General features: G+C 33.9%; 1 protein-coding gene across 5 annotated transcripts in view; it reads left to right on the forward strand.

The window, feature by feature from the left end:
• The window catches only part of Lmbrd2 (LMBR1 domain containing 2), a 54681-nt gene that overhangs the window by 446 nt on the left and 26328 nt on the right, over window positions 1-27907 (forward strand). For 2 of the 5 annotated variants that reach the window (XM_074077614.1, XM_074077610.1), the window contains exons 2-12: window positions 7351-7587; window positions 7843-7940; window positions 9491-9586; window positions 12437-12604; window positions 13493-13703; window positions 17790-17864; window positions 19972-20085; window positions 20446-20629; window positions 25081-25262; window positions 25750-25883; window positions 27648-27753. In XM_074077614.1, coding sequence (XP_073933715.1) covers window positions 7414-7587; window positions 7843-7940; window positions 9491-9586; window positions 12437-12604; window positions 13493-13703; window positions 17790-17864; window positions 19972-20085; window positions 20446-20629; window positions 25081-25262; window positions 25750-25883; window positions 27648-27753 — 1542 coding nt within the window. In that variant the 5' untranslated portion in view covers window positions 7351-7413. Of the gene's footprint in view, window position 1; window positions 101-2489; window positions 2591-7350; window positions 7588-7842; window positions 7941-9490; window positions 9587-12436; window positions 12605-13492; window positions 13704-17789; window positions 17865-19971; window positions 20086-20445; window positions 20630-25080; window positions 25263-25749; window positions 25884-27647; window positions 27754-27907 lie in introns of all 5 variants that reach the window. The other 3 variants (XM_074077611.1, XM_074077613.1, XM_074077612.1) reach the window with 3 other exon arrangements.

Genomic DNA, 27907 nt, shown 5'->3' on the forward strand with positions numbered 1-27907 from the left:
GGCAGGACGACGACGCACATCCCACAGGCTTGCCGTGAGGATCAAATCAGATAACGCGCGTGAAAGCCTTGTGTAAGCTGAAGCGATGGTGTAATTTGAGGTGAGCTGGGGGCCACAGTGGTTCCCGCGTGCGGTGGGAAAGGGACCTTCGCGGGTCCCACGAATGCTACTAGGGAATAAATAAGATGACGGTAATGCTTGCAAAGCTCTTTACCCGAGCAGCCCAAGGCGCCACCCGGAGAGCAGTCGGGCTCTTGCGCTCAGCCCGCCGCGTCCTCGTGCGCCACTGCCCCAAAGCCGATGCATTTGGCCTATCTGAGCAGAAGAGGTCGGGGGCGGTGAGTAGGGAGCATGCCGTATTCCAGGTAGGGTGACCGTGCGAAATCTACTGTGCAGACTATGCAACTGTGACCCCAGGACAACAGTGGGAGAGGGGAGGAGGATGAATTCCAAGCCCAATAACAAGGCAGAGGATTTATAAAGTACAGAAAGTAAGCAGGCCAGCTTCCACACAAACATTAAAATATTTGTTCTGCTGTATGACGTACCCTTGTGTTTCTTTGAAAAAAAATCTGCTTCGTACTGAAATTAATCTTTCCTTGCTCAGGTATGTGCTTATTTCAAGCTTGGTCATTGGCTTGAAAAATAACTACCTCTTGACGGGAAGGAGTTCACGAACCTTTGGTTTGTTCTGGAAAGTGAGATTGGGGTAAAGAAGAAATCTATTAAAAAATCGATTTTAATTGAAATGAAGCAGAGAATACTAGACTAAGTGTTCACAAGTCATTAAACTGATACGGAAAATATTTTAAGACACAACCTCCTGATTTTTTTTACATAAAGTTACATTTGTGTTACTTTGGAGAAGGTAGTTGTCTTCCTTTGAGTCTACATCCTTTCTGTTATTTTGCAATTCATTAAAGAAAACTTTTTAGCCAGAAAAAAAAACCTGTAGTTTTCTTCAGGGAAGTGAACAAGATAGAGCTTGTAAACTAATGGAGGAGAAAAAAAAAACAAACCACAAGAAAAATACTTAAACACCATAAGGAGAATTGTAAAAAGCTTTGAGATATGACATAATTGAGAGAGGACACTTAAGACCTAGATCTCATGGATTGGTAGGTGTAACAGATGGGCTGGTTCTAAATTTAAAGATAAATAACCTTGTTCAGTCATGGGTTTAGCTATGAGTTCCCAGAGAACTAGAAATGTGTCATATCTGAATTAGTGGACTCAAGGTCCTCTCTGAGAGTTCAGGGAGAGCTTGTCAACTTTGACTGATTTGCCCTGGTAACAGAAATGCTTCAGCACACTTTATAATGGGAATAATTTTTTTTTGCATTACTTCTAATCATAGATATTCCCTTAATATAGTAAATAAAAATTGGCACATGTGATTCTTTTTGATATAAGTAATTGTGTCCGTTGAAGACCTGAGATTACTAGCTACTCAGAAATTGCTGTCTGGTCTCTTAAAGGACTGCATTGTGATTGCCACTAATGTACAGTATTTAACAGTTGATTTGGTGTCTGCAGGTATGTGGTTCCAGGGAGACCACCCCTGAGGAACAATTGTGAATGCCAGGATGCAAAGAGTTCAGTACTTTTAAAATTTCTCAAATTTAGGACTGGAGGTGTGGCTTAAGCTGTAGAGTGCTTGCTTTGCAAGTGTGAAGGCCTGAGTTCAACCAGTCCCATAAAAAAAGAGAAAACTCTCAAATTTACCAGTACTATGCATACAGTAGGTTTGAGCATCCATAACTTGAAACTGGATGGAGTAGGCTACAGTACTGTCATAAAGATACTATTACATACATTAATACTGCTCATTAAAGCCCAAAGCTTATTTATGCTCTTTATATCACTTAAACACATTACATGCCCTTTTGACTTGAGGGCATGACCATAACTTTTATCTTGCTTTTTTAGACAGTATTTGCTTTTTTTTTTTTTTTAAATGCATTTAGTTAAAATGGTGTATAATGAATTTGTGAGTATGGTGGGCTTACTGTAGTTTCCTAATTAGTCCCAATAATTTAATCTTCACAGCTCATACCACGTTCCATTTTAGTAAGAAATAGAACTGGAATTATCCAAGACAAAAGAATTACATCTTTCTAACTGCAAATGACATTCGGTTGAGTAATTTCTAGTACTCTTTGGAAGCTTCAAATGCAATACAAATTGATTTTGTAAGTTGGGGAAGTATATCTCATACAACATGAGCTGTTTGGGAAAGTCAGGAATATTATGCAGAGTCAAAATCACAGCATAGTTAACAGTATTATCAGGGCACAGGAGAGGCCAAAAAGGACTGGCAAACATAAATGACATAAATATATATAAATGTATATATTGTGTGTGTATGTGTGTGCATGTATATATATTCAGTAGTAATTTCATTTTGAAAATCAAATATGAAATATAGATTCTATTTAAATAGAAAAATGATGTACTTTTTCCTTGGTTGTATGTTCTGTGATGAACAGATTAGTGCAAGAATAAAAGGATTCCAATTTGCTCTTTGTTTTCCATGGAGACTAAAGTTACATGTTAGCCTAAATCAAGTGATGGCACCATTACCTGCAAGGTAAAAAGTTAAATTCTGTCTTAAACATGACTTTCTTGATATTCTGTCCTGATACATCTATAAGAAAAATTAATAGGAGATTGTTTTTAATTTGTTCTCTATGAAAACTGAACCAAAGAAATTATTTAAACATTTTAAATTGCATTAAGAAAGGGTTGGAGACCAGACACATAATTGCAAACCATTCTCTGTAGTCAGGATGCCTCAGTTTGAATCCTGGCTTTGTCTAAGTGTCCACACTTAGTAGCAGTGGACACTTGGACAAATTACTTACCTACTCTGGGCCATTTTCTCCTTTATTAAGAAAGGATACTAATAATCTTGTCTTATTAGATTGTTGGATCTGCTTTAATAATGCATAGTAAATGCTACCACAATACTTGGGATACAGAAAACACAGACTAAATGTTAGCTATTCCTTTTAAAAAATTACTTTGTATTAGGAAGAATCCTAAAGATTATTCTCTATCAAAATAAGTCTTACACGTTATATACCTGAAATCTTAAGAACTCATTAAAATTTTAGTTTTCTTTTGCCTACCTATGTGGTTGCTAACTCTTGCTTTCATGCTTTGCCAAAGGAGAAAAAATTTGTCTGAATCTCCCTTCTGGGAGGGACTTGTGACATTGTGGAATTCAAGTTGCTTGCTTTGTTGTCAACAACAAATCAAGGTTTTAGATGTCTGCAAAAAATTAGAACATTTTTTTGATTTTTAGAGTGAAAGTAATAGTTTCATGGTATTCTGCATCCTAAACTGAACTTCATACTTGAAACCTTTAAATATGAGAATAATGATTATGTTTAAGACTTAATTTTGATAGGCAGTAGAGAATGACTTTTAATCATTTTCTAGTTCTTTTAATTTTTCATTTGTTAGGATCTTGAGTTGTTTTCTAGTTTTTATGTCACATTTGAGTAAAGATACTAACACCAAGTCTGGTAAATCATTAGGGTTTAATTGGAAATTTTTCATTCAATTTCAGAATTTTTGGTTTTGACAAATTTTTTGTCAGTATTTTGTTTGTGTTCTTATCAATTGCACTCTCTGTCTTAAACATTTGGGATTCTTCAAATTCCAAAATTATCTTAACCTCTAAGGTTTCTATTCAAGGTTGGTCTGTTTAGTACAAACATTTAAGTCATTCTATGTTTTCATATTTAATTAATGCTATAGTGAAAAATTTGTAGATAAGTAGTCTCATTTTGATTTTTCTTGAGAATAAGTTGTTTGAAGAGGAGTTGCTAGGATGAAGGATATGTACTATTTAAAAAGTTTTGCTTGTTTTTTGTGGTACTGTGGTCTGAACCCAAGGCCTCACACTTGCTAGATCAGTACTCTATCACTTAAGCAAAGCTAGAGTTTTTGTTTTTTTATTTTGTTTTTGAAATAGGTAGGGTCTTGCTAACTTTGTCCAGGTTAGCCTCAAACTCTTCATTTTTCTGCCTCTACCTCATGAGTAGCTGAGATTATAGTTGTATACCACCATGCCTGGTCAAAAAGATTTTTGATACATACTGGAAATTGCTATTACCCTAGCAATAAGTGTTTTTATTAGCTAGGTTAGGTTTGAGTTATTCAATCTTTGTTATTATTAGATTTTATTTGACTTTTTTTGTGAGGCTGGGGTTCGAACTCAGGGCCTTGTGCTTGCTAGGCCAACCCTGTACCACTTGAGCCATGCCATAGCCCAACAATGATTTTTATGATTTATAATTTAACATCAATCAGATGGGGAATAAGATATCCCTAGCTTTCAGCAGAAAATTACTTGTTTGAAATAAACAAAGCAGGCTGTAGGAATTCATAAGGAAGCTTAGAAAGTGCTATCCTGTGCTGTAAAAAGTAATTCCTTACTTAAATTTAGGTGCAAAATCAAAGATACAGGCTTTAAAACTATTATTTTCTCATCTGAAGTTAGGAAAGCCCAATGCATCTCTCATATCATGGGACTAGTAGGCCTTACCTGAGTCATAACAAGGCAAAAGAAGAGAAATAGATAGTGTGGCAAACAGAATAGACACACAGGATGACTGTGTCTTAATCTCTGGAACCAACAATATGATTAGATTATATAGGTCATTCTAGGTTATCAGATGAGCCTGGAAAAGCAAAGCTTTCACCCAGCTGAGAGCAGAAGAGGTCTACAGATGTCAAATATGAGAAGGACTTGACAAACCACTGCTACCTCTAAGATATACAGGTCTACCATCTCCCCCTGAAATACACACACACACACACACACACACACACACACACACACACATGCACACACACAAAAGGAGAAAGAACTGGACTTCTGACCCACAAAATCTATGAGATAATAAATAAGTGTTGTTATAAGTCACTAAGATTGTAGTGCTGTGTTGCAACTACTGCATATGGGAAGAGGTATAGCCATATATTTTCTTTACTCCTAGCATAGAGGATCCATAATTATGTTTATTCATCTGCAACATTTTAAAGTACTATGATTCAGGCTGAGAAATTGAGAACCATAGTAAAAAATTAATGGTGGCAGATTTGTAACTGTGATTTTGTTGTTTGCTTAGGCTCACTATCTTACAACCTATTATTTAATATTTTCATATATTTCACTGGTGTCTTACTCTGTTTTTAGGCATATTACATAAAATATGTGTATCTAGTTTTCAGTCAATGCATGGGTAATTTTATAATATCAAATAATCTTAACAAATATTTATTTTACTTCAATAATATTCTATCATTTAGCTCTGCAGTAGTTTTGTATTTTGTTTTTTGTTTGGTCTCTAATATTTTTTATTGTTATCATATTTGTTGTACTAGACAATCGCAGATAAATATCTAGACAAAACATAAAGTGATTTTCTGATAATAATTATGTTACACTTATACCCACACTGAATGATTTTTTTTTTAAAGACTGGATCTTGAAAGGGGTAACTGTTTTCTACTTGAGCTTTTAGCTATTTAATCTATGCTTTCCTTAAAAATAAGATTTGGCTTACTCTTGTTGTGATTTTTTTTTATAGAATGTGTTATTTAAACACTCAGTAATGTACAGAGTAGTAAGTAAGCCCTTGGAGTTGAAATAAGTACTTGTAAAATTAATTTACCATAATAAGAGTTTCATATTACCTTTGAATTAAGCAGTAATAGAAAAATAGTGTAAATACTAAAGCATATGGTAATGCTTTTTATTTATTCATTTATTCTTTCAACATATATTTCTTGGAATACTTACTATATGCCAGATAATACATTAGAGACTTACGGTATTGTACTGAATAAAATAGTTATCTTTGGTTTTGTGGAGCATAGGGGTGGGAGAGAATTATGGGAGATTGTTAATAAGTATAAAGACTACACATTGTATCAAATGGACACGTGTTGAAGGAAAACACAGAGGATAAGGTCATAATGATGAAAGGAGTTCAATTTTAGATATTTAAGAAAAATGAAAATGTTGATGGCTTAAATATGTAGAGGGATTGAAGAAAGAAACTGCTTCAACAATATTTAGATATATAAAGATAAAGAAATAGTGAAAAAAATATTTCACTAAATAAGATTTTGGTGATCTTTCTTATAGGGGTTTTTCCCATATAAATTTAAATTTAGTCTATTAAAGTACTCTAACTTTCATTCTTTTTTATATTATTAGTTCTGTCTGGCTATATTTGTTGATCTGAATTATTTGATAGATTCTGCCTTATTTTGCTCAGTTACATTACAATCTTGATTCTCAATGTTAAGGTAGTAATTGTCATCCACAGACAAACAACAGCATTAGTTTTACAAAGGTGAAAATTCATATTATCTTTATATAGTAAAAGTTAATTATTTTATTTGTATGAATAGAATGAAATTAGTAAACCATTTGCTGATGTCTGTGTCATCAACATTCATAATTAAAAATATCTTTAAGCTGGGTGTTGTGGCATATGCCTATAATCCCAGCACTCAGTAGGCAGAGGCAGGAGGATTGTGAGTTTGAGACCAGCCTGGGCTACATAGTGACACCCTGTCTCAAAAAAATCATTAATATTTTTTCTATATATAAAACAGGTAAAGTAACTTTCTTTAAAGAAAATAAGATTTATGTAGACAAGTGGAAAGTGAAAAAAACTAGACAATACTAGCACAATAGGAAAATGTTTCAAACAGAGGAAAGGCTACTTTAGAGTTGCTCAGAAAATCTTAAATTATGGGCTACAGATGATCTTAGGAAACTTTATTTCACTAAGTAATTTCCTAGGGTCCTAGTTCCTAAGATAGCCTAAATATCTAATCACCTAGATAGCATATTTGTATAAAATATTCTTTTAGGACTTATAACAGAAACAAATTCCAAATGACACTGTACTGAAACTGTTCACATCTGATATTAAGAATTTCTTAATTTGTAATATTTTAAGAACTAGTATGACATATTAGAATAGCTTTTATTTTCTGAAGGAAACATATGCAAAAATTTTAAGATCTGTTTTTCAAAGTAGGATGTAATGATTTGACATTAAGAATTGCCCTTTTAGGGCAGAACAGGTTCTGCCTGGAAGTGAGGGGGGTGGGGGCAGCAGGGAGAAATGGCCCAAACAATGTATGCACATATGAATAAATGAATAAAGAAAAAAAAGAATTGCCCTTTTAATCTTATTTGGAGTTCAGTCTACATTTACATGACAGCTTTTCAAAGAATACCTTAATAAATATTTAGAACATTTCCAAATGGTCATTTCCTGTGTTAATGCTGCATTTCTCTTAATTTTCTTTTTTTAGTGAACAGATGTGGTCCAGAACTATACATGAATAACTTTGGTTAGACAGAGTGAACATTCAATAATGAGTGGTGCAGCATTGGGACTTGAGATTGTTTTTGTCTTTTTTCTGGCATTATTCCTGCTTCATCGATATGGAGACTTTAAGAAACAACACAGACTTGTAATTGTTGGAACACTACTTGCTTGGTATCTCTGCTTTCTTATTGTCTTCATACTGCCTCTGGATGTTAGTACGGTAAGAGGTGAAGCTGATTTTCACAATTTTAAAGGCAATTGTTATTGTACAGTTTGTTTGAGATACTATTTTTTAAGACACCTAAATTATATAAGATTATACATATATTTTGAATTTAAATGTTTTATGAATTTGATCATTAAATAGCATAGCCAGAAAGTTAAGTTTAGGTAGATAGATTTATAAACTCCAAATTTCTTAAGTACTTAGTAACTTTTTGATTATCATTTTTAAATCATGTGTTCACTGCTTCAGACAATATACAACAGGTGCAGACATGCTGCTGCAAATTCAAGCCCTCCTGAGAATAACAATGTTACAGGATCATATGCAACTGTCACCCCAGTTACAAGGTATGTCTTTTTTTTCTTTTCAGTGTAAATATTGTAGGGGGACATTGTTTAAAAATTATCAGTTTTTACCATTTTATAAAGTTGAGGACAACTTTATAAAGTTGTCCTCATTCTCTATTGATCCTCCCACTTTCATCCTTTGTAAGTAATCTTATTATGTTTAATCAAACCTTAAATATTTATTGGTGTACAAGGCCTTCCAGTAGAGCTAATGAGAACTTTAAAGACAACCTTTTTTTTTTTTTTTTAAAGGCTGGATTGTTCCCTTTACTATAGGTTTCAAACCTATTTTTCCTCTCAGCCTCTGTCTCATATCTAAAAATGGAGTATGGATGTTCCTAGGTTTCAGAATCATTAAAAAAATAAAGGAGTGTACATTTTCCCTTTTGTATAACTTGCAAGGTTGTTATAAAGAAAAAGGAGTTTATTCTAATTATATTTCTCTCATAATTGCATCCTTTAAAATCATTATAGTTTTACATCAAGAATGAAATAAATCTGTAATATGAGCTACTTGGGAGGCTGAGATTGGGAGGATAATGGTTCGGATGCCAGCCCTGGCAAATAGTTTATGAGACCCCCATCTTCAAAATAACCAGACCAAAATGGACTGGAGGTGTGGCTTGGGTGGTAGAGGACCTACTTTGCAAATGCAAAGCCCTGGGTTCAAACCCCAATTCCACTAAAAAAAATGAGTAAATAAAGTTCAAATTGTTGAAAGATTATTGTTAAATTAATATCATGTTTCCAATTTATGTTGACATAAAACCTTTCCAATGCTTTAAGTAGCATTTGTATTCTTCATGAAGTTAAAAAAAAACTGACTTGAATAAAGGTAAATTTAAAGTATAGATGTTGTTCCTTTTTGACTAACCATTAAAATTGTATAAAGATCAACAGGAATTATCAAGATTGAAATATTGGAATAAAGGATATCCTCACAGTCTTGAAAACTATCAAATGGAAGAATTTATGTTCAGAGACTCATTATTAGAAGGTTTAAGCAGAATTGTATATAGATTCTGATGTGCATCTCTGCGGGAGCTATTATAGTGACTAATTTAATTAGCATCTCCATTTCTGGGAATTAATAACCTATTATCTTCTACACAACCCTCACTCCTAAATAATAATAATAATAATAATAATAAATAACATATGATATGTTAATAATAATAAATCAGCTTTACAAATAGAATGAGTATATATTTTAAAGTGACACGTTTACTTTTTAAGGACTTATATTATTAATCTATCAGTTTAACACTATGTCCTCTTCTTACTCAGAGACTAAAAATATACTAAAATTTGAAAATTGAAATGGCATTTCTCTTTAGAATGAATTGTTTTATTTGCTTTGTGTACATTTTTTAGTAATAGCTTGAATTTTAAGTTTTTGTGTATGCCAATTTTCTGGGGCTGGTAGAATAACTCAAGTGGTAGAGCGCCTACGTAGCAAGTGTGTGACCCTGAGTTCAAATCCCCAAACCATCAAAGATAAAAAGAAAGAAATAATTATGATTAATTGGCTTTAAATTGTTATTGAACAGACAGCATCCGTGTTTCAAGCCATGGAGTTACATTCCTGATGGAATCATGCCAATTTTTTGGAGGGTAGTATATTGGACATCACAATTTTTAACATGGTAAGTGTCAGTGAAGGATAACAATTTAAAAATTTTGGCTAAAGTTAAGTTAAAAAAAAGTGATTTAGTTTTCAGTGAACCCTCAGATTTTGAAATTTATGTGTTGCTTATTTTTGTCCTTAAACTGGCATTTTCTTCCTTTCTGCTGTCTCAAAACTACCTTTAGAAAAAAAAAAAGGAAAGGAAAAACAGACAAACAAACAATAGAAAACAGAAACAAAAAGATTTTCTTGTCATATTTTCCTTATATTATTGCCTTCTCTCTTGACTTTCTATCTGGTCTACTTCTAGCCCCATTAATTATATGAAACTGCTTTTGCTAAGGTCTCAACTATCTGTCCTACCTCTAGTTAACTTTCTATCTTCTTGCTCCAACCTTCTGAATTTCCTTCATGGAAATTTCCTTCATTTTTGTGGCCCATATCCTAAATTTCAGTCTTCCCTTAGAGCCTTATGTTCAGGCACTTGTTGTCTGACTCTCCCTGAATAACTTTAATTATAGCCATGGTGACCACTAATGCACTCCAGATATTTCTTTCTACCCATTACTGCTGTGCTCCAAAATCACAGTTACTGAACATCTCTTAGCTATTTTGCAGGCAACTAAACTCTGAAACTGGAAAAAACACAGCAGAGTAGAGTAGTATCTCTGTAAATTCATATTTATTAACTTTGAGCCATCAGCAATTGCCCATTCATTTGCTTACTCTCTATTCTCTACATGCACTATTTCCAGTCACCTCAAACGTCTACCCCCTTTGTGGCTTTCTTCTATTCCCTCCTAAAAGTCACCTTCACTCTTAGCATTTGACTTTACCTTCTATCTCACAGAGGAAATAGAAGTCATTAGATGGCAGTACTCTCAGCTTCTCACCAACAAATCTACTTACCTACCCATCCTTTATTCTTTCTCCTCCAAGAATGGAAGAATCATTCTTTTTTTTTTCTAAGAATGAAAGATTGTTTTTATTGTTGTTAATCTTTTTAAAAAACTTTTTTATTAGAACATAATTGTTGTACAGGGGGTTTCGTTGTGACATTTCCTTATATGCATACAATGTACCACAGTTCATCCTCTCCACTATTCTCCCTCTTCCCCTCCCACTGGAAGAGTCATTATTGTTAAGCTAACCCCTCTTCCCCTCTTCCTCATCTCTTTAAGCTCTTGTTATCCACATACAGCACTTTTAGCTTCCAGTTTTGACAAAGTAATTCCCTCGTTCTTTAAAATAAGAAACAAAAAATCTTTCAACTCAAATCCCTTTCCAGCCTCCACCTCATTGATCTCATCACAACTACAGTTTTTTGAGACTTCTTTTTAAAATTGAAGTATAAATTCCTACTGAAAAAATGCACAGATGGTGTTTAATCTGACATTTTTCAGAGTAAAAATGCACCCATATACAAGCCATCTCTCAAATGATATAGCACATTAACAATACCCCAGAAGCCTTCCTCATGTTCCCCCATAAACATCCACTACCCACAAAGGTAACCATGATTCTGATTTCCATCACTATAGGTTAGTTTTGTCTTCTTGTGGACTTTATAAACATGGAGTTGTATTGTATGAACTTTGTGCTTCTTTCTTTTTTTACTCACATTTTTGGGAGATTCATCTATGCTATGATGTAGGTATCACCATGCTGTTTTCATTTCTCTAAGACATTTCATTTTATATATGTACCATAGTTTTTCTTCCTCAGCCAAATTTCTGAAATGAACCATGTACATTTGGAGTCTCTGTTTACTCACTGTCTACTTATTCTTCAGCCCATGGTCCCCTTTTTTTCTATACCTACTAACACATATAAGTCTTTTATTTATTTGATCTCTTGACAGCATTTGATTTTACTGTTTTTTTCTCACCACTTTCAAATACTTCCTTCTCTGGTTTCTGCTCTGTATACACCTTGGTTTTCTTCCTTGATCTTTTACTATTTTGTTTCCATCTTGTTCATTGGATTCTCCTCCTTCTGTTTCTCTACCTCTTCCTTAAAAGTTGATATTTCTCAGAGGTCAGTCTAAGTGTTTTCCTTTGAATTCCACATACTTCCCCCTTCAGGTCTCATCTACTGATAATTGGTTTAATAATGTTGATGTGGTGATGGCTCTGGAATTTATCTGCCTTTCTAGTCCAGTCTCTCCTTAACACTGAAGCTGATAGCCAACTACTTACTCCTAGATACTTCAAAATCAGTAGGTTAATAACAAATCTTTTTTCTCCTGCTTCTTATCACCATCACCCTTACACTCCCAGCTAGTTCCACTTTCATTTGCTTTCAATCCATTCCCCATGCTAAAGCTTTAGAAAACTAAAATTTGATCAAATCTTCTTTCTGCTAAAGAAAATGTTCTCGAACACGTCTTTAAATCCATGGTGGCAACACATCTGTAATCCCGAGGATTTGGGAGGCTGAGTAAGAAGAATTACGAGTTTGAGGCCAACCTGGGCTACACAGCAAGACCCTGTCTCAAAAAAGAAAAGGAATTTTCTTTATTTTTTTATTTTTTATTTATTTTTTTGGATATATTCCAAACTGTTCATAAATGCTTTATAGGCTTGTTTTTAGACTCATCTGGCATCACGCAAACTGTTGTACTCTCTCCTTTGCTCCATGGAATGTACGTTGCTGTCTCCTGTGTTTGTTTTCCCCAAAGTTTAAAATTAGAAAGCTGTTCAATCATCTATTGTGGTTTATTCAATATTAATGTGTAGTCACTCATATTAATATTCATTAGTAGGGAAAATTATACATTAAAAATTAAGATTCCTGTACTTCTGCTTTTTAAGATTATATAGATATATAATTCTTTTATTATTTAATCATGTATTTTCTACCCAACTAGGATTCTGTTACCTTTTATGCAGTCATATGCAAGGTCTGGAGGGTTTTCCATCACTGGAAAGATCAAAACTGCCCTGATTGAGAATGCAATCTACTATGGCACCTATTTGCTGATTTTTGGAGCATTCTTAATTTATGTAGCTGTAAATCCCCGTTTGCATTTAGAATGGTAAGAAAAGTAGCCTTATTAACATTGTTTCTGTGTACATTTGCACTTTTTAAAATTAATTCTTTATCTCATATGCAGGTAAACAGACATTTCATCAAGAAACATACCAAATTATGTATATTATAGAGTCCTCAAAAAGAATTACTGAGTAATCTATATTACTAAAAATGAATATGAAATAGCATCTTTAAATATAACTATTAGGTGGCATATTAATGCTTATGTTAAAAGCAATAATACTATTTCTTAGATAGAATTTCAAATCTGTTAAATGAACAAATAGATGGTTTTCTTTTTCATTAGAACTTGTGAATATTTTTTCCTTTTGTTTTTATTGGAGTCGGAGGACATATTTGACCTTAATGTTATTTTAGCTTTAGGTATTTCAATAAGTTGTGCTTATGATATGTAATATATGTGAAGAGCTAAGTTTGAAAATTTAGGAACAGAGTAATAGAATAGAGTAGTAGGCCTCATTGTTATATTCTGAGATTTGTGTGGGTCATCCTTAACACAAATTAATTAAAAATTTATTCAGGATTCTCTTGGTTAATATTGAATAAGAAAGCACCTAGCGAAAAAAATATTTTTTCTATCTATGCATATTTTTTACCATCAATTTGCCTAGATTCTAATTTTCATTATTATAGTAACAGTGTTTCCTAGTTAAAGTCCATCTTTGCAGTCACACTCTATCTTTCCATTAAAATATACAGATATCTGTTGTGAGTGAAAAGAAGAATGTGAAAGTCTAATTTTTGCATATGAAATCCTAGCTATTGTTAAGGCAGTTTTCTAAAAAACTATTTAATACTTGTTAGTTTTATTTTATATTTTTGTAGGAAAATGTATTTATACAGCTATCTGCTTATATTTTCTCTTTCTCAGGAACCAACTTCAGACAATTGGGATAGCTGCTGCCAATACATGGGGTTTGTTTCTTCTTGTGCTGCTCTTGGGCTATGGCTTGGTGGAAATTCCTCGGTCATACTGGAATGGAGCAAAAAGGGGTTATCTTCTTATGAAGACTTACTTTAAGGCAGCCAAACTGATGACAGAGAAAGCAGATGCAGAAGAGAATTTAGAAGATGTTATGGAGGTAAGCAAATTTAAACCTTACAGAAGCAACAGTTAACCAAGTTGTATGTATTTTCTTTTTGTCACTGTTGGGTTTTTGTTGCTGTTAACATTCTTGGGCTTCAACTACAAATTTAATGCCATCCTATCCAGGATGACTTCTTATTGTCAGCCAGTCTTATGAGGGGTCATCTCCATCTTTGACTGACAAAGATTCAGGGTCAATGTATTCAATAATTCAGTTATGATTGTTGTCTTTGGGTAACTTAATAGTGTCCTCTTTCTCAGACTAGATAGTAAGTTAAATGGCTAACTCTAAAATAGTGGAGGTGAAGCTTGTAATTAGAGAATACTTCTTCCTGAGGAAGTTTAACCCAAGGAAATTCCACCAAGTCTGAAAACCTCTTTAGAGAACAATTTGCATGGGAGTTTGTATCAACAAGTTTTGTTTCATATGTGTAGTCCTAACAAGGCACTTCATTTTGTTCACTTGTAAGATGCAAATGACTTGAACTAACTTCACAAACTTACAGTAATGTATACAAAAATATACTACAAATTATAAAAATTTTGCTATGTTAGTAATAATTTGGTTATGGATTTGAGAAGAGATTATTGTAGTCACCTTACATTTTTGCTCCCATAGAAATATACCATATTGGTGAAGTTACTCTTCAACTTGAAACCTCATGTTAAAGGCCATTTTTTTTATGTTACAGTTAACTCTAAGAGTTTTAATGTGGCTTACAAAAAATAATTTGACCCATGTTTAACTCTCCATCCTTATCTCAAGCCTCCATTTATCTTACTCTTGTCACTTTGGTTACTCAGATTTGCTAATGATAAATAATAAACCATTCTATAGACTTAATATTTATCTAACACTCAGCTTTAGTTCCTCAAATTTAATAGTGGTGATAATAATAACAAACAATTATATAGACTCATTCTTTGCCTAAGATTTTCTAAGCACTTCACATATATTAATATACAATTGATCCTTGATCAATGGAGAGATTAGGAATATCAGCCCTTGTGTAGTTGAAATCCATATAACTTTTTACCTCCCAACAACTTACTAATAGCCTGCTGTTGACAAGAAGCCTTTCTGACAACATAAACAGCTTATTAATATTATTTTGTATGTCATATGTATTATATGGTAAAAATATGTTAAAATCACCAGAGTTTGTTTTTTTACTGAGATGCAATTTATGGGAGAGAGGAGGTGCTCATGCAGGGATGATCAGTCTCTCATGGTGTTTTAAGCAGATACAATACTTGAGCTCACCAGGATAGCAACAAGAGGCAGCTTTGAAATTATAATAGTACAGTACATACTATGGCTAATTTTATGCAATTATGATTTAATACTGTATGTTTGTTTACATTTCTCTTGACTGCAAATGGTGCCATATGGTCTATAAATGTTTATTTCTGTGAGTCTGATAAATTTTAACTTCTTATAATAGATTTGTATATATTTTATGGTAGTAAATGATAAAATAGCTTGTCATCTACACATATTTTATGCATTCATAACATATCTAACTTGTAAATTCGTTTTCAATATTTTTAGACTATGCAGTCCATCTGTGAATTTTTTCAAATCTCAAAAAAATCTGCAAATAAGTGGACCTGCACAGTTCAAACTCATGTTGTTTAAGGATCAACTGTTTAATTCTCAGAATGATTTTATAAGACAGATATTTTTATTCCCATTTATAAATGAAGAAAATGAGACACAGAGAATTTAAGTAACTCTCCCATGTTTACACAGCTAGTAAGTGATAGAGTCAGGCAGTCTATCTTTAGTTCATACTTTAACAGGGACCAGGAAGCTTTTTCTATAAAGGATCACACAGTAAATATTTTAGGCTTTGTATGCCATATGGTCTCTGTTGCAGTTATTTTGTCATTGCATCATGAAAGCAGCCATAGACAATACATAAATGAATGAATATGCAGTCTTACAGTATGAGAAGGTGTAATGGACTGGATTTGATCTGGTCTGACAATCCTTATTCCTAACCTTTACATTCATTACCTCTCTTTTCTGTCTTTGACCATGCTGTTCCCAAATTCTTGAGATGCTCTTTGTTCTCTTCAGCTAATTCTTACTTGATTTTCAGGTCTTACCATAAATGAGACTTCTTCAGAGATGCCTTCTGTGTTGGCATTGTAGGGCTGCTATAGTCAAAGTACCACAAACTACGTGGCTTAAACAACAGAATTATTGGCTCATAGTTCTGGAAGCTAAAAGTCTAAGATCAAGGTATTGGCAGGGTTGGTTTCCTCAGAGGGCTATAGGGAAAATCTGTTCATGCCTCTCTACTAGTTTCTGACGGTTTGCTAGCAATCTTTGGTATTCCTTGGCTTATAGATCTCTACCTTCATCTTCACATAGTGTTCTCTTGATGTTCTTTCAAAGTTCCCCTTTTTAAAAGGAAACCAGTTATATGGGATTAGAGCCCAATACACTTCATTTTGACCCCATCTTAGCAAATAACATTAGCAAAAACCCTATTTCCAAATAAGATCACATTCTGAAGCTGAGGATTAGGGTTTCAATATGTGAATTTTTAGAGAACACAGTTCAACCTGTAATACCTCCCCTGTTCCTCCTAATTTGTAGACACTCAGCAACTGTTTTTTAAATGAAGGAATAAATGAACAAATGGTTGTACACTGTGAATGGAAAATTTTATGTTGGCTTTTTAGTATTTATTTTCTGTAAAATGTAAGAACTAAAGCAGAAAATGTTGACTCAAAATATAGTAGTAGCTGGGTGCTGGTGGCTCACATCTGTAATTCTAACTACTTGAGAAACTGAGATCAGGTGGATTGTGGTTTGAGACCAGTCCTGGCAAATAGCTCATGATATCCCCATCTCCAAAATATCCAGAGCAAAATGGACTGGAGGTGTGGCTCAAGCAGTATAATGTCTGCTTTACAAGCATGTAACCCTGAGTTCAAACCCCAATCCTGTAAAAAAAAAAAAGAAAAAAATGTAGTAGTAAGTCTTCTATAAATAGTATTCTAACATATGTCCTCAGGCTTATTATGAATGTTATATTTTTCAAAAGAAGATAGTTTATATCTAATAATTTTTGTTTCTTATATTTAAAATTTGAAAATTGAAAAATATCTAAATGTTTGAAAGTGTATTTGATAAGATACTTAAATTTGATAAGAAAATCTAACTTAAATGTGATCATGTTTCTCCCAAAAGTTAGGATGAAATGCAGTTTTTGAGGGCTGAGGATGTTGCTTAAGTGGTAGAGCACTTGCCAAGCAAGCACAAGGCCCTGAGTTCAAACCTCAGTACTGCCAAAAAAAAAAAATCAGTTGTCTGAGATTTGAAGAGTTTGGATTTCATTAATTCATATTTAATATTTCTTCAAATAAAAATCATATTCAATATTTCTTCAGATAAAAATCAAGTTTGTTATTTGAGATTTGGATTTAAATGTCTGAATGAAATATTCATTAGGTAGGAGCCCTTTGCGTAGGAATAAGATGTTGAAAATTAAGAACTTGGATTGGTACCTTCTGTGCTATTTTATTATAGTATTAATAGGTTTCAAGTGGGGGTATTAAAGTGTGGTCTTAATAAGTAAGTGTGGAATGAGTCAATCGTGACTGCTACAGAATATTTTCATGGAAAGGAGTGGGCACTTTGTGCCATGTGTAGTCTTCTCTTTCTTTTGGTTTCTTGACTCTATTTTAGATAATGAGATCATTGATCTTGAAGAGCCAGAGGGAAAAATTTAATCCTGTTCTTTTAGAAACACAAAATTTGTCAGATCCCTTGTAAACTTTCATAGTAATGCTTATCATATTCCTGTACAAAGTAAGCAAATGATAAAGAAGTGAATCTAGAAAGTAAAAAATGTGAGGGCATAGATACAGCTATTCATTTACCTTATGTTTGTTTTCACATGTGTTCTTAAGAACTTTTATTCAGCAAAAAGAACTTCATTTAATGCTTAGTAATTTGACTTGAAACTAAATTTGTGAGAATATAGATAGTATTTAGTGCACTTTCATTTGAAATGTCTGATCTGTAAAAATGGAAATATTTTTATATTTCTCACTATTTTTGTAGGAGGTTCGAAAAGTGAATGAAAGCATCAAGTATAACCACCCACTGAGAAAATGTGTTGATACAATACTTAAAAAGGTAATTAAATTATACCTTCTATTTCCTTTTGAAATACTTATATACTGCATAAATTTATATTTTATGTATTAAATGCATCAGAAAAATATTTAAAAAGCTCTAGCTGGGGTCTTCCCAATGCATTTTCACAGAAATCTTAACCATAAGCCAGTAGTCATTTGTACATAGGGTTTATTCTTTTATTATTACAAGTTTGACATTAATTGTTGACATTATTTTCCATTGAAATGTGGCGATAAAGGTGAGATTGAGTAATGTACAATAATTGTTATGATATAGTGATGGAAATAAACCTTTAAATGCCATTGTACATGATTGTTAGAGGCATATCTCCTATAAGAAAATAAAATAGGGCCTCAATAATCTCTTTCAGTCAATTTCCTACATGTCATTTTACCATATATTTCATATAATGTGAAACAAATGGCATTTTGAAATATGCAGCGTAAGTATTTAATAAGAAGCTATTCTATTAAAATTTTGATGCAGTGGTACTGACTTGTATGTATTCGTATACAGTAGACCGTTGGTATTCATGGGTATATCATTCCAAGGAGACCACTACTGAGGAAAACCACTAATGTTCAGGATGCATGGAGTCCAGTATTGTACAGCAGATGCTTGATTCACTTTTGCCATTGTACCCCCAGCTTCTGCAAAAAATATGCTCACTTTCAACAAATGTAAAATTAAGCATATTAACTTTTACCTCGTTTTTGGGTCAGCATTTGCTTTTTAGGAGGCATTTCACAGTATTAAGAGCAGAGAAACATTCAGCAACTCACAATAATTTGAATACAAGTGATGATAATGTGGAATTACTGAGTGCTTCTCTGCAGCAACTGATCTGTGTATACCCATGGAAATTTAAAACTTTTACTTTTGATTTTTTAAATTACTCATTTTTTAACTTGCTTGATCAAAAACCACATAAAATAAACCCACAAATAAGGCTTACTGTACTTCCAAAAGTGGTTATTTGCAAAGTTCCCCAGTTGTCTTTGCACCCACAAAATCATGTTTAAATCAGTTGTACTATTTATTAGCTAGTGTTCTTTTGGGTAAAATAATGGTCGTAGGAAAAATCTTCTAACCATTTTTCTCCTATTTGCTACTTTTTGAAACCTATTCAGAGTGTATGTGTTTCTCTGCACTATGCTTTTCAAAAAATTAAGCATCTTGGGTTTGTTTTGATTCTTCTTCATTGTTTAGCTAGGAAAATGAGTGACAGTTTCATCAGGTGCCTACTTAGAATAATGCCCTCAAATCCAAGTTGGTTCACATAGGTAGCTCCCCAGCCTTTAGTAATCCCCCACTTGGATATCTGAGTGTAAAGATTAATATTAATAGAAGTGAGAAGAGACCAGGCCAGTTGCTCATACCTGTAATCCTAGATACCCAGGAAATAGAGATCAGAAAAATCATAATTCTAGGCCAGCTTTGGTAAAAAGTTAGTGAGAGCCCACCTCACAAATAAATTGGGCATAGTGGCATACACGCCCATAATCCCAGCTACAAGGAAGGCCATAGGTAGGAAGATCATGGTCCAAAGCTAGCAATGAGCAAAAGTGTGAGGAGACTTTGTCTGAAAAATAAAGCAAAAAAGGACTATAGGCATGACTCAAGTGGTAGTACACCTGCCTAGGAAGTGCAAGCCCTGATTTTCAAATCCTAATACTGCCAAAAAAAAAAAAAAAAAAAAAGTGAGAAGAAACGCAATGCATCACTTAAACATTTTCATGAAAATGTTAGCAAGAGAAAACCTGTTTAGAGATACAAATAGAAAGAATATATTTTTGAGAAAATTTGAAATGACCAGGAATGAAAGATTTTTTTTTTCTTTTTTTTTTTGTGGTACTGGAGTTTGAATTTAGGGCCTACACCTTGAGCCACTCCACCAGCCCTTTTTCATGATAGGTTTTGTTTCAAGATAGAGTCTTGCAAACTATTTGCCCAGGCTAGTTTCAAACCAGGGTCCTCTTGATCTCTGCCTCCTGAGTAGCTCGGATTACAGGGGAGAGCCACCAGTGCCCTGGTAAAGATTTTTAATAAAAATAATTTTATCTTTCAAAATTAAGATTTTATAAAATCTGCTTGTTTCTTTTAGTGCCCTACGGAGTATCAGGAAAAAATGGGTAGGAACATGGATGATTATGAAGATTTTGATGAAAAACGTAATACCTACCCAAGTGAGAAAAGTCTGGTAAAATTGCATAAACAGGTAAATTTAATTGTTAAATTAAATGATGACTTCAATAAGATTTATAATTATTGTCCACTAAAATGGAATTTTGAGTGAATGTATATCTAAAACTTTTTATCCTGTTCTTCTTATTACTCTTTGAAATGTTTCAACTTTTGTGTTTCTGCACAGGGTGCTTTTGGAAAATGGGGCAGGAGAATTAAAGTATCATATTATATAAAAGAAGAACCAAAACACTTAAAAATATTAACATCCTTGGCCCCAGCTAGTAAATGTCACTAGCACTTCTTCTTTGTGACAGAGAAACAAAGGAAGATACCCCTGGCAGTAACTTGACTGACTGTTGGAGCAACTATTTACCCATTTTCTCTTTTTTAGGTGATTTATTCAGTTCAGAGGCACCGTCGAACTCAAGTACAATGGCAAATTCTTTTGGAACAAGCATTTTATCTGGAAGATGTAGCAAAAAATGAAACTAGTGCAACTCATCAGTTTGTTCACACATTTCAATCACCAGAGCCAGAAAATAGATTCATCCAATATTTTTATAATCCTACAGTTGGTATGTGATTTGGTGAAACTTTTAAAGTTTAGTGATACTTTTTCTTTAGGAACAAAGTAGATATTTTCACCTCACCAAGGCAAAACCAAATTTTGCTTTATTATTTTATTTATACCATGTGGTAATATTATGTATCTGATAAACTTCCCTCCAAAATAACTATTTTACTTGTCATATATATCCATCAATTTCTACTGATACTTCACAAATAAAGTTCTATGCAAAAATATATGCAGTATAACCACGTACGGTGGTATACCCCTGTATTTTCAGCTACTCAGAGATAGGAGTATTGCAGTTCAGACCGGCCCTGGCAAAAAATATGAGACCCTATCTCAAAAAATAAGACAGGGCCAGGCATGGTGGCTAATACTTGTAATTCCAGCTACTCAGGAGGCAGAGAGATTGGGAGGATCCTGGTTTGAGGCCATCACAGGCAAAAAGTTAGCAAGACCCCATCTCAACAGATAAGCCCCAGCTACATGGGAGTCTATAGGTAGGAGAATCATAGTACAAGGGCTGTCCCTGGCAAAATCATGAGACCCTATCTGAAAAACAACTAAAAAAGCAAAAAAGGCCTAGGAACATGTCTAAAGTGCAAACGCTTGTAAGGCCCTGATTTCATACACCAGTATCACCAAAAAAACCATAGCTGGATATGGCAGTATACACTTGTAATCACTGTTACCTGGGAAGCAGAGGTAGGAGGATTATGGTCCAAGGCCAGCCCAGGCAAAAAAGCAAGAACTTATTTGAAAGAAACTAAAAGCCAAAAGGGCTGGTGGATGACTCAAGGTGTAGAGCGCTTGCCTAGCAACTACAAGAAGAGTTCAATTTTATATCAAAAGTTCAAGTCTCTTCTTCAGGCTTGACCTACTACTAAAATATTTCCCACAAAAGTTCTCTAATTATTTACATTTATTAGTCTTATTTATAAAACCTATACTCTATAGTCATCATTATTTTTTATCCTCTATGACTGCTTATGACACTCCTTTTAAATGTTATCATGGTTAGTATGATGCAACTTAATGCAAGTACTAAAGTGTCAGAGTTACTACTCAAATCAATGTTATTAATTCAAATGGTTATATTCACTTAATTCTCTTTTGCATGGTTGGTCTTCAATATGAAGACTCAGTGGACAAAGCAAATATTTCAGAAAACTTCAACAAAGGTTCTTTCTAGTTAAATGAAGGAGGAATATGGTACCTATTTTCATTCATTCTGTATATATTTGAGTGTATAAATGATATGGGTGTCTGGTTATATCACTTTAAAAAGATAAACACAAGGATATAAATAAGGAGGCTGAGTGGGTGGTGATAGAAATTAAAGACAGAACCCTGGTATGCACATATAAAGTAGGGTGCCACTGATGGCAGTGTAATGAGCTATGGGTCAAGATAAAATGGGTGAAGAAGTGATTGGAATAGGAAAGGGAGAAAAATCTGAAGACTAAGCCTGAGGCAATGCAGGATCCAAAGATTAGGTTGATAAGGACAGCCAGATAGGAGGAAAACCAGAACAGCAAAATGTTTTGTAGATAGGTTATATCACGAATACTAATACTTGTCCACGAGATTTCAGAGAACTAAGATAGGGGAGGAGTGAAAAAAAAAAACAACCTGATTGGAATCTAAAAGAAATAAGCAATTAAATATAGTCAGAATAGAAAGCTCTCAAAATGTTTTCATTATAAAATGAAACAGAAAAGGGGTAATAGGTGACAGGATTGAAATGAAAAGAAATTAGAGCATGTAATGTGGGAATGACATCATGAAGAGTAGTAGAGATGAGATGGAAGAAAAGGCCTTACATTAGGAGGTCAGGCACAGATAAACTTTAGGTTCAAGTGAGAAGATGTAGTGGCAGAAATGTGGGGACATTCTCTTCTGATTGCTTCTACTTTCTCAGGGAAATACTGAAAATAAGTCTAGGGAAAGATTTTGGAGAAGATGCAAAACAGTTGCCTAGGAGAGTGGGTGAAATTGGGGGATTACAGTAGGCTGCCAATACAATGCTGAGGGCCCGCTTGATGTTAGTTATTAATAATTTAAAGGGAGGGCTGGTGGAAATGGCTCAAGTGGTAGAGTGCCTACCTAGCAAGCCTAGCAAGTGTGAGACCCTGAGTTGAAGCCCAGTACTGTCAAAAAAAAAAGAATGTAAGGGGAGACCAGCCAGTAAAGTTGTATGTTTTTCTTCTGCAATATGCAGCTACATGCATGCAAACTCAAAGTAGTCAGGAAGTTAGATTTAAACAGAGTGTGGTTTAGCTAAGCAAGTACCATGAAGCAAGAGAGAGAGAAGGAAGCAGGACACTAGAGATTGGTTATCCTTAAAGACTGACTAATCTGAGCTGGGTAAGGAAGAAAATAAGAGCAATCTGTTCAGTAATAATAGAAAGGTAATAGAATAAATGTTTTGTTGTTCCACATAGTCAGTCAGTGGGGTTGTAATACAGATGAAGATATTGCATGGAGATGAGGTTGATAGAATTGGAGTACAGTAGACCCTTCGTATCTATAATTCCAAGGAGACCTCTGTTGAGGAAAAGCCTCAAATGTTCAGGATGCATAGAGCTCAGTACTCTAAAATTACTTAAATTTACCTACATGGTATATACGGTAGATCTGAGCATTCATAACTTGAAGCCATACAAAAATTTTTGTTATACACATTAATATTACTCATGAAAACATAGCTCATTACACTGCCATCAGTGGCACCCTACTTTATATGTGCATACCAGGGTTCTGTCTTTAATTTCTATCACCACCCACTCAGCCTCCTTATTTATATCCTTGTGTTTATCTTTTTAAAGTGATATAACCAGACACCCATATCATTTATACACTCAAATATATACAGAATATCTATAATTTTCAATTTATCACTTAAATTCAGCACATTATCTGCCCCTTTTGGCTTGGGAGGATTAACATACTTTTTGGGCAACATTTGCATTTTTGGAGGCATATTTTCACAAAATTAAGGGCTGAGAAACACTCAGCAGATCACACAGCAATTTAAACCAATTAGTAATAATGCAGGACTGACTGAAAACTCTGCATCAGCTGAGTTGTGTAGTGCATGAGAATTTTAAATTGTTTTTGAGATTTCTTTTAATTTACTTATTGATTGATTCATTTATTTCTCTATACGTGGTCAAAATTGCATGTAATTAATCTGCAAATAAGGTAAGGTTACTGTATACGGAAAGATTGCAGTTGTTGGCAATAAAAGGTTTAAAGAGGACTGGAGCTGAGTAACTGAGATAGGGTGCACAAGATATTTAGAGGAAAGGAGGTAAAGGCATGAGAAACTAGGTTATTGAAAGAAGGATTCTTATGTGGATATTTAAATCACTGGGAATTATGCTGAAAGTAGGATTGAAAAGACTTAGACAGTGAGCCAAGATCTCACATTTTCAGTAAATGAAATGAAAATATAGCCTTGCTAGATGTATAGCTCAATGATAGACTATGTGCTTAGCATGCCCGAGGTCCCAGGTTCAATCCTCAGTACTATATTTTTCTATACCCTTTTCAATTTATTGAGCTTTCTCTTTCCTTTTAGCTTTTATTTTTACCAAAATTCAGATTCAGCAAAACCAGAATCTCACAAAGTATACTTATATATCTAGGTTCTGTTGTTTTCTATGTATATTTTTCCTTAATCTTTCAAAATTGTATCCAAACATGATGTTTTTTTTGCCCCGAAATGTTTCAGTGCATATTTCCTAAAAATAAAGATATTTTCTTCATAATCAAGTACAATTATCAAAATTAGGAAATTAATATTGATGTTATACTATTACAGACTGATTCATATGTTGCTTAATTATCCTACGGATTCTCTTTGATCATACCTTGTATTCATTTGTCATGTCTTCTTAGTCCTTTTACTGTGAGACAGTTTCTTGGTCTTTATGTCAATACACACACACACACACACACACACACACGCACACGTATGGCAGCAGTGGAGTTTAAACTCAGGTCCATATGCTTGCTAGGCAGACACTCTTACAGCTTGACTCACTCTACCAGCCCTTTTATTGAGATAGGGTTTAATGAACCATTTGCCTGGGCCTGACTTCGAACCATGATCCTCCTGATCTCTGCCTCTTGAGTAGTTAGGATTACAGGTATGAGCCACTGGCACTCAGCTGTTATGTATATTTTATAACAGATGTTTGTGAAGAATACAGGGCACTTTTTTTGTTGAATGTCTCTGAATTTGAGTATGATATGTCTCCATCACCAAGCAGTGATGTCATGTTGTCAGTTTGTCTACTGGTGATCATTTGGCTAGTGTGCTGTCTGTTTTCTACACTGTAAAACTGGGATTTTTCTCTTTGTGGTTTCTGTTGGGTGATATTTTAAAACAATGTAAATACATAGTTACTCCTTTAGTTTACTTAATTATACTTTTCTTTTATCTTCCAGAATGGTACTGGGAATGTCTTTTGCGGCCATGGTTTTACAGGATACTTGCTGTGGTTTTGTCCATCTTCTCTGTAATTGTGGTGTGGTCAGAGTGCACGTTCTTTAGCACAACTCCTGTTTTATCCCTCTTTGCAGTCTTCATACAGCTGGCAGAAAAAACATACAATTATATTTATATTGAGGTTAGTTCACGTCCTTTTTATTATAAATATATGTCAGTTCATAGATAATCCTTAACTGTTGTTTTTTTTCTCATAGATTTCTTCTAGTAATAATAAAAAGCAGTGACGTTTTCCACAGTGTAATTATTCATAGTTTCAAAAATGAACTTTATTCATCTACTCAAACTATAAATAGTAAAAGCTGTATTTGAGAAGTGAAGAGGTGCAAGATAGTACAAAATTATTTTTGTCAGTGAAGCTATATAACTTATTATCTTCATGTGAAAATGGCCAAGGAAATGGGAAAGTAGGCTCACTTCGGGAGGTAGATTTGAAACTTATGGATCTAGAATACTGAACTTATTGAAATGTAGGGTTTTTTTTTAAGGTATTGTCTTAGGTATTAAAAATTCCATTATTATATTTAAACTTTAGAATATCAATAAATGTTAGCTATAAAAGAAGGGTATTAGTCTTAAACTGTTTTGCTTTTTTTGGTTTTTTCCAGATTGCTTGCTTCCTTTCCATCTTCTTCTTAAGTATCTGTGTTTATTCTACTGTATTCAGGATTCGTGTCTTTAACTATTATTACTTGGCTTCACATCACCAGACTGATGCTTACAGTCTTCTTTTCAGTGGCATGTAAGTAGGATTCAGTTTAGATACAAGAGAGATGTCTTCATTGTACGCATTGTTATGGATCCCTTTATTTCTTGTTTATGGATGTTGTGCCTATATTCTATGAGCCAGATGATTTGGTAGTAAGTGGGTGTTTGTTGATTTCCAGCTAAGTCCTGCTTGATGTTTAAGGTTAAATTAGGTATGCTACATTAGGAGGGAGAAGAAAGACATAGTAAACCCAAATTTACCAATTAAAGATTCAGTATATAAATGAATAAATAATATGAAAAATGGAGAGTTTAAAGACAAAGTCAGATGTGGAGAGTGTTCTGAAAGTCAGTAGCCTCATACTATATTGAAGAGGACTAAACACCAAAAAAAACAATTTTTCCTATGGAATTTAGAGAGAGTTGAGAGAGATGCTCTAGCTTGGCTAGATTACACAATTTATTACTTACTGCTAAATCAATTATATTGAGTATTTGTAAAGGTTGAAATCAGAGAAGTTCATAGAGGAATTGATAAACAAATTTTTATTTGTATAAAAATAATTATGGACTGTGTTAGTCAATTACTAGTTGCTGTGACAGTATACCTGATGTAAACAACTTGAGATAGGAAAGATTAATCTTAGCTCACGATTTCAGAGGCTTCAGTTCGTGGTTGGTCCCATTGCTTTGGACCTAATGTAAGGCAAAACATGCAGCTCTACATGGCAGAGTAGAGCTGCTCACCTCATGGTAGGCAGAAGGGGAGGGAGGGAAGGAGGTAAAGAGGAAGGGATGGAGGGAGAGCTTGAGAGGGAAGAGGAGAGATGGGTAAGTGAAGAGGGGAGAAGTAAAAGGAGAGAGGGAAGGGGATAGAGACAGAGCTACTTCCTCCAGCTAGGCCCCACCCCGCAAAGTTTCCACACCTCCAAAAATAGTACCACCAACTGAGGACCAAGTTTTCAACATAAGAGCCTGTGGGAGGACATTTTATAATTAAACTGTTACATGTTTACAGGACTTATAAGAAGTTACAAATATATACAGAATCCTATATAACCGTCCCAAGCTTCTCCTAATGGAGATACCTTCTATAGTTGTTGTACAATATCAAAACTAGGAAATTTACATTGGAACATTACTGTTAGCCACACTGCTGATCTTCTTTTTTTTCTTACCATTTTATTATCCTTCATTTGTGTACATAGATTCCTACAGCCACCATCACCATCAAGTTATAGAATTGTTTTCTCCACACTTTATATCACACCCTTTATATTCATATCCTCTCATTCTTCTGGCCCATAATTCCCTGACTCTGTAGTTTTGTAAAGTACTTATTTTATCTGAATGAAACTGAACATTTCTTTATACCTGTACCTGCCACAATAACAGATTTTGCTATAATTTTATACACTGATCCTCAAATCACCTTGAGGATGTTACTGTTCTTGTCATGCTGTTAGATAGTTGCACAGATGGTAGAGTTGAAGGAGGTATGTGCAAAGACTGCCCAAAAATTACGAGGATAAAAGAGTGGCATATACTACCAAAGCAGGCAGCCTGAGGCTGCAGTTCTGATGTAAGTATTGATGATTTTAAGGCAGATGTGGTCAGTTAGGATTTTCAGAATGAAGTAAAAGCGGTTCATATTAAGGATTCAAAATATATATTATTCAAATAGATAAAATTATAACTACAATGATCTGAAACATTCTTAATATACTTCCCTATAAGATGTATCTTGCCACATTTTTTAATATGTATTCAATATGGTATCTTAAAATGTTTACTGCAGGTTATTTTGCCGTTTGACTCCTCCTTTATGTCTTAATTTCTTGGGCTTGACCCATATGGATTCATCCATCTCTCACCAGAATACTCAGCCAACTGCTTATACATCTGTAAGTATGATCAGAAAAACATGGGTTTTTTTTGGATTCATTAACTAGATGAGATTTTATTATGAAAGTTCTTTTTATGCTATAGCAGAGAAGTTCTATAGCATTATTGGACTCTTGTAATTAAACTTTCTCTTAAAGGTTATATATGTAATTA

Source organism: Castor canadensis, chromosome 6, assembly GCF_047511655.1.
Source record: "Castor canadensis chromosome 6, mCasCan1.hap1v2, whole genome shotgun sequence".
NCBI classification, from domain to species: domain Eukaryota; kingdom Metazoa; phylum Chordata; class Mammalia; order Rodentia; family Castoridae; genus Castor; species Castor canadensis.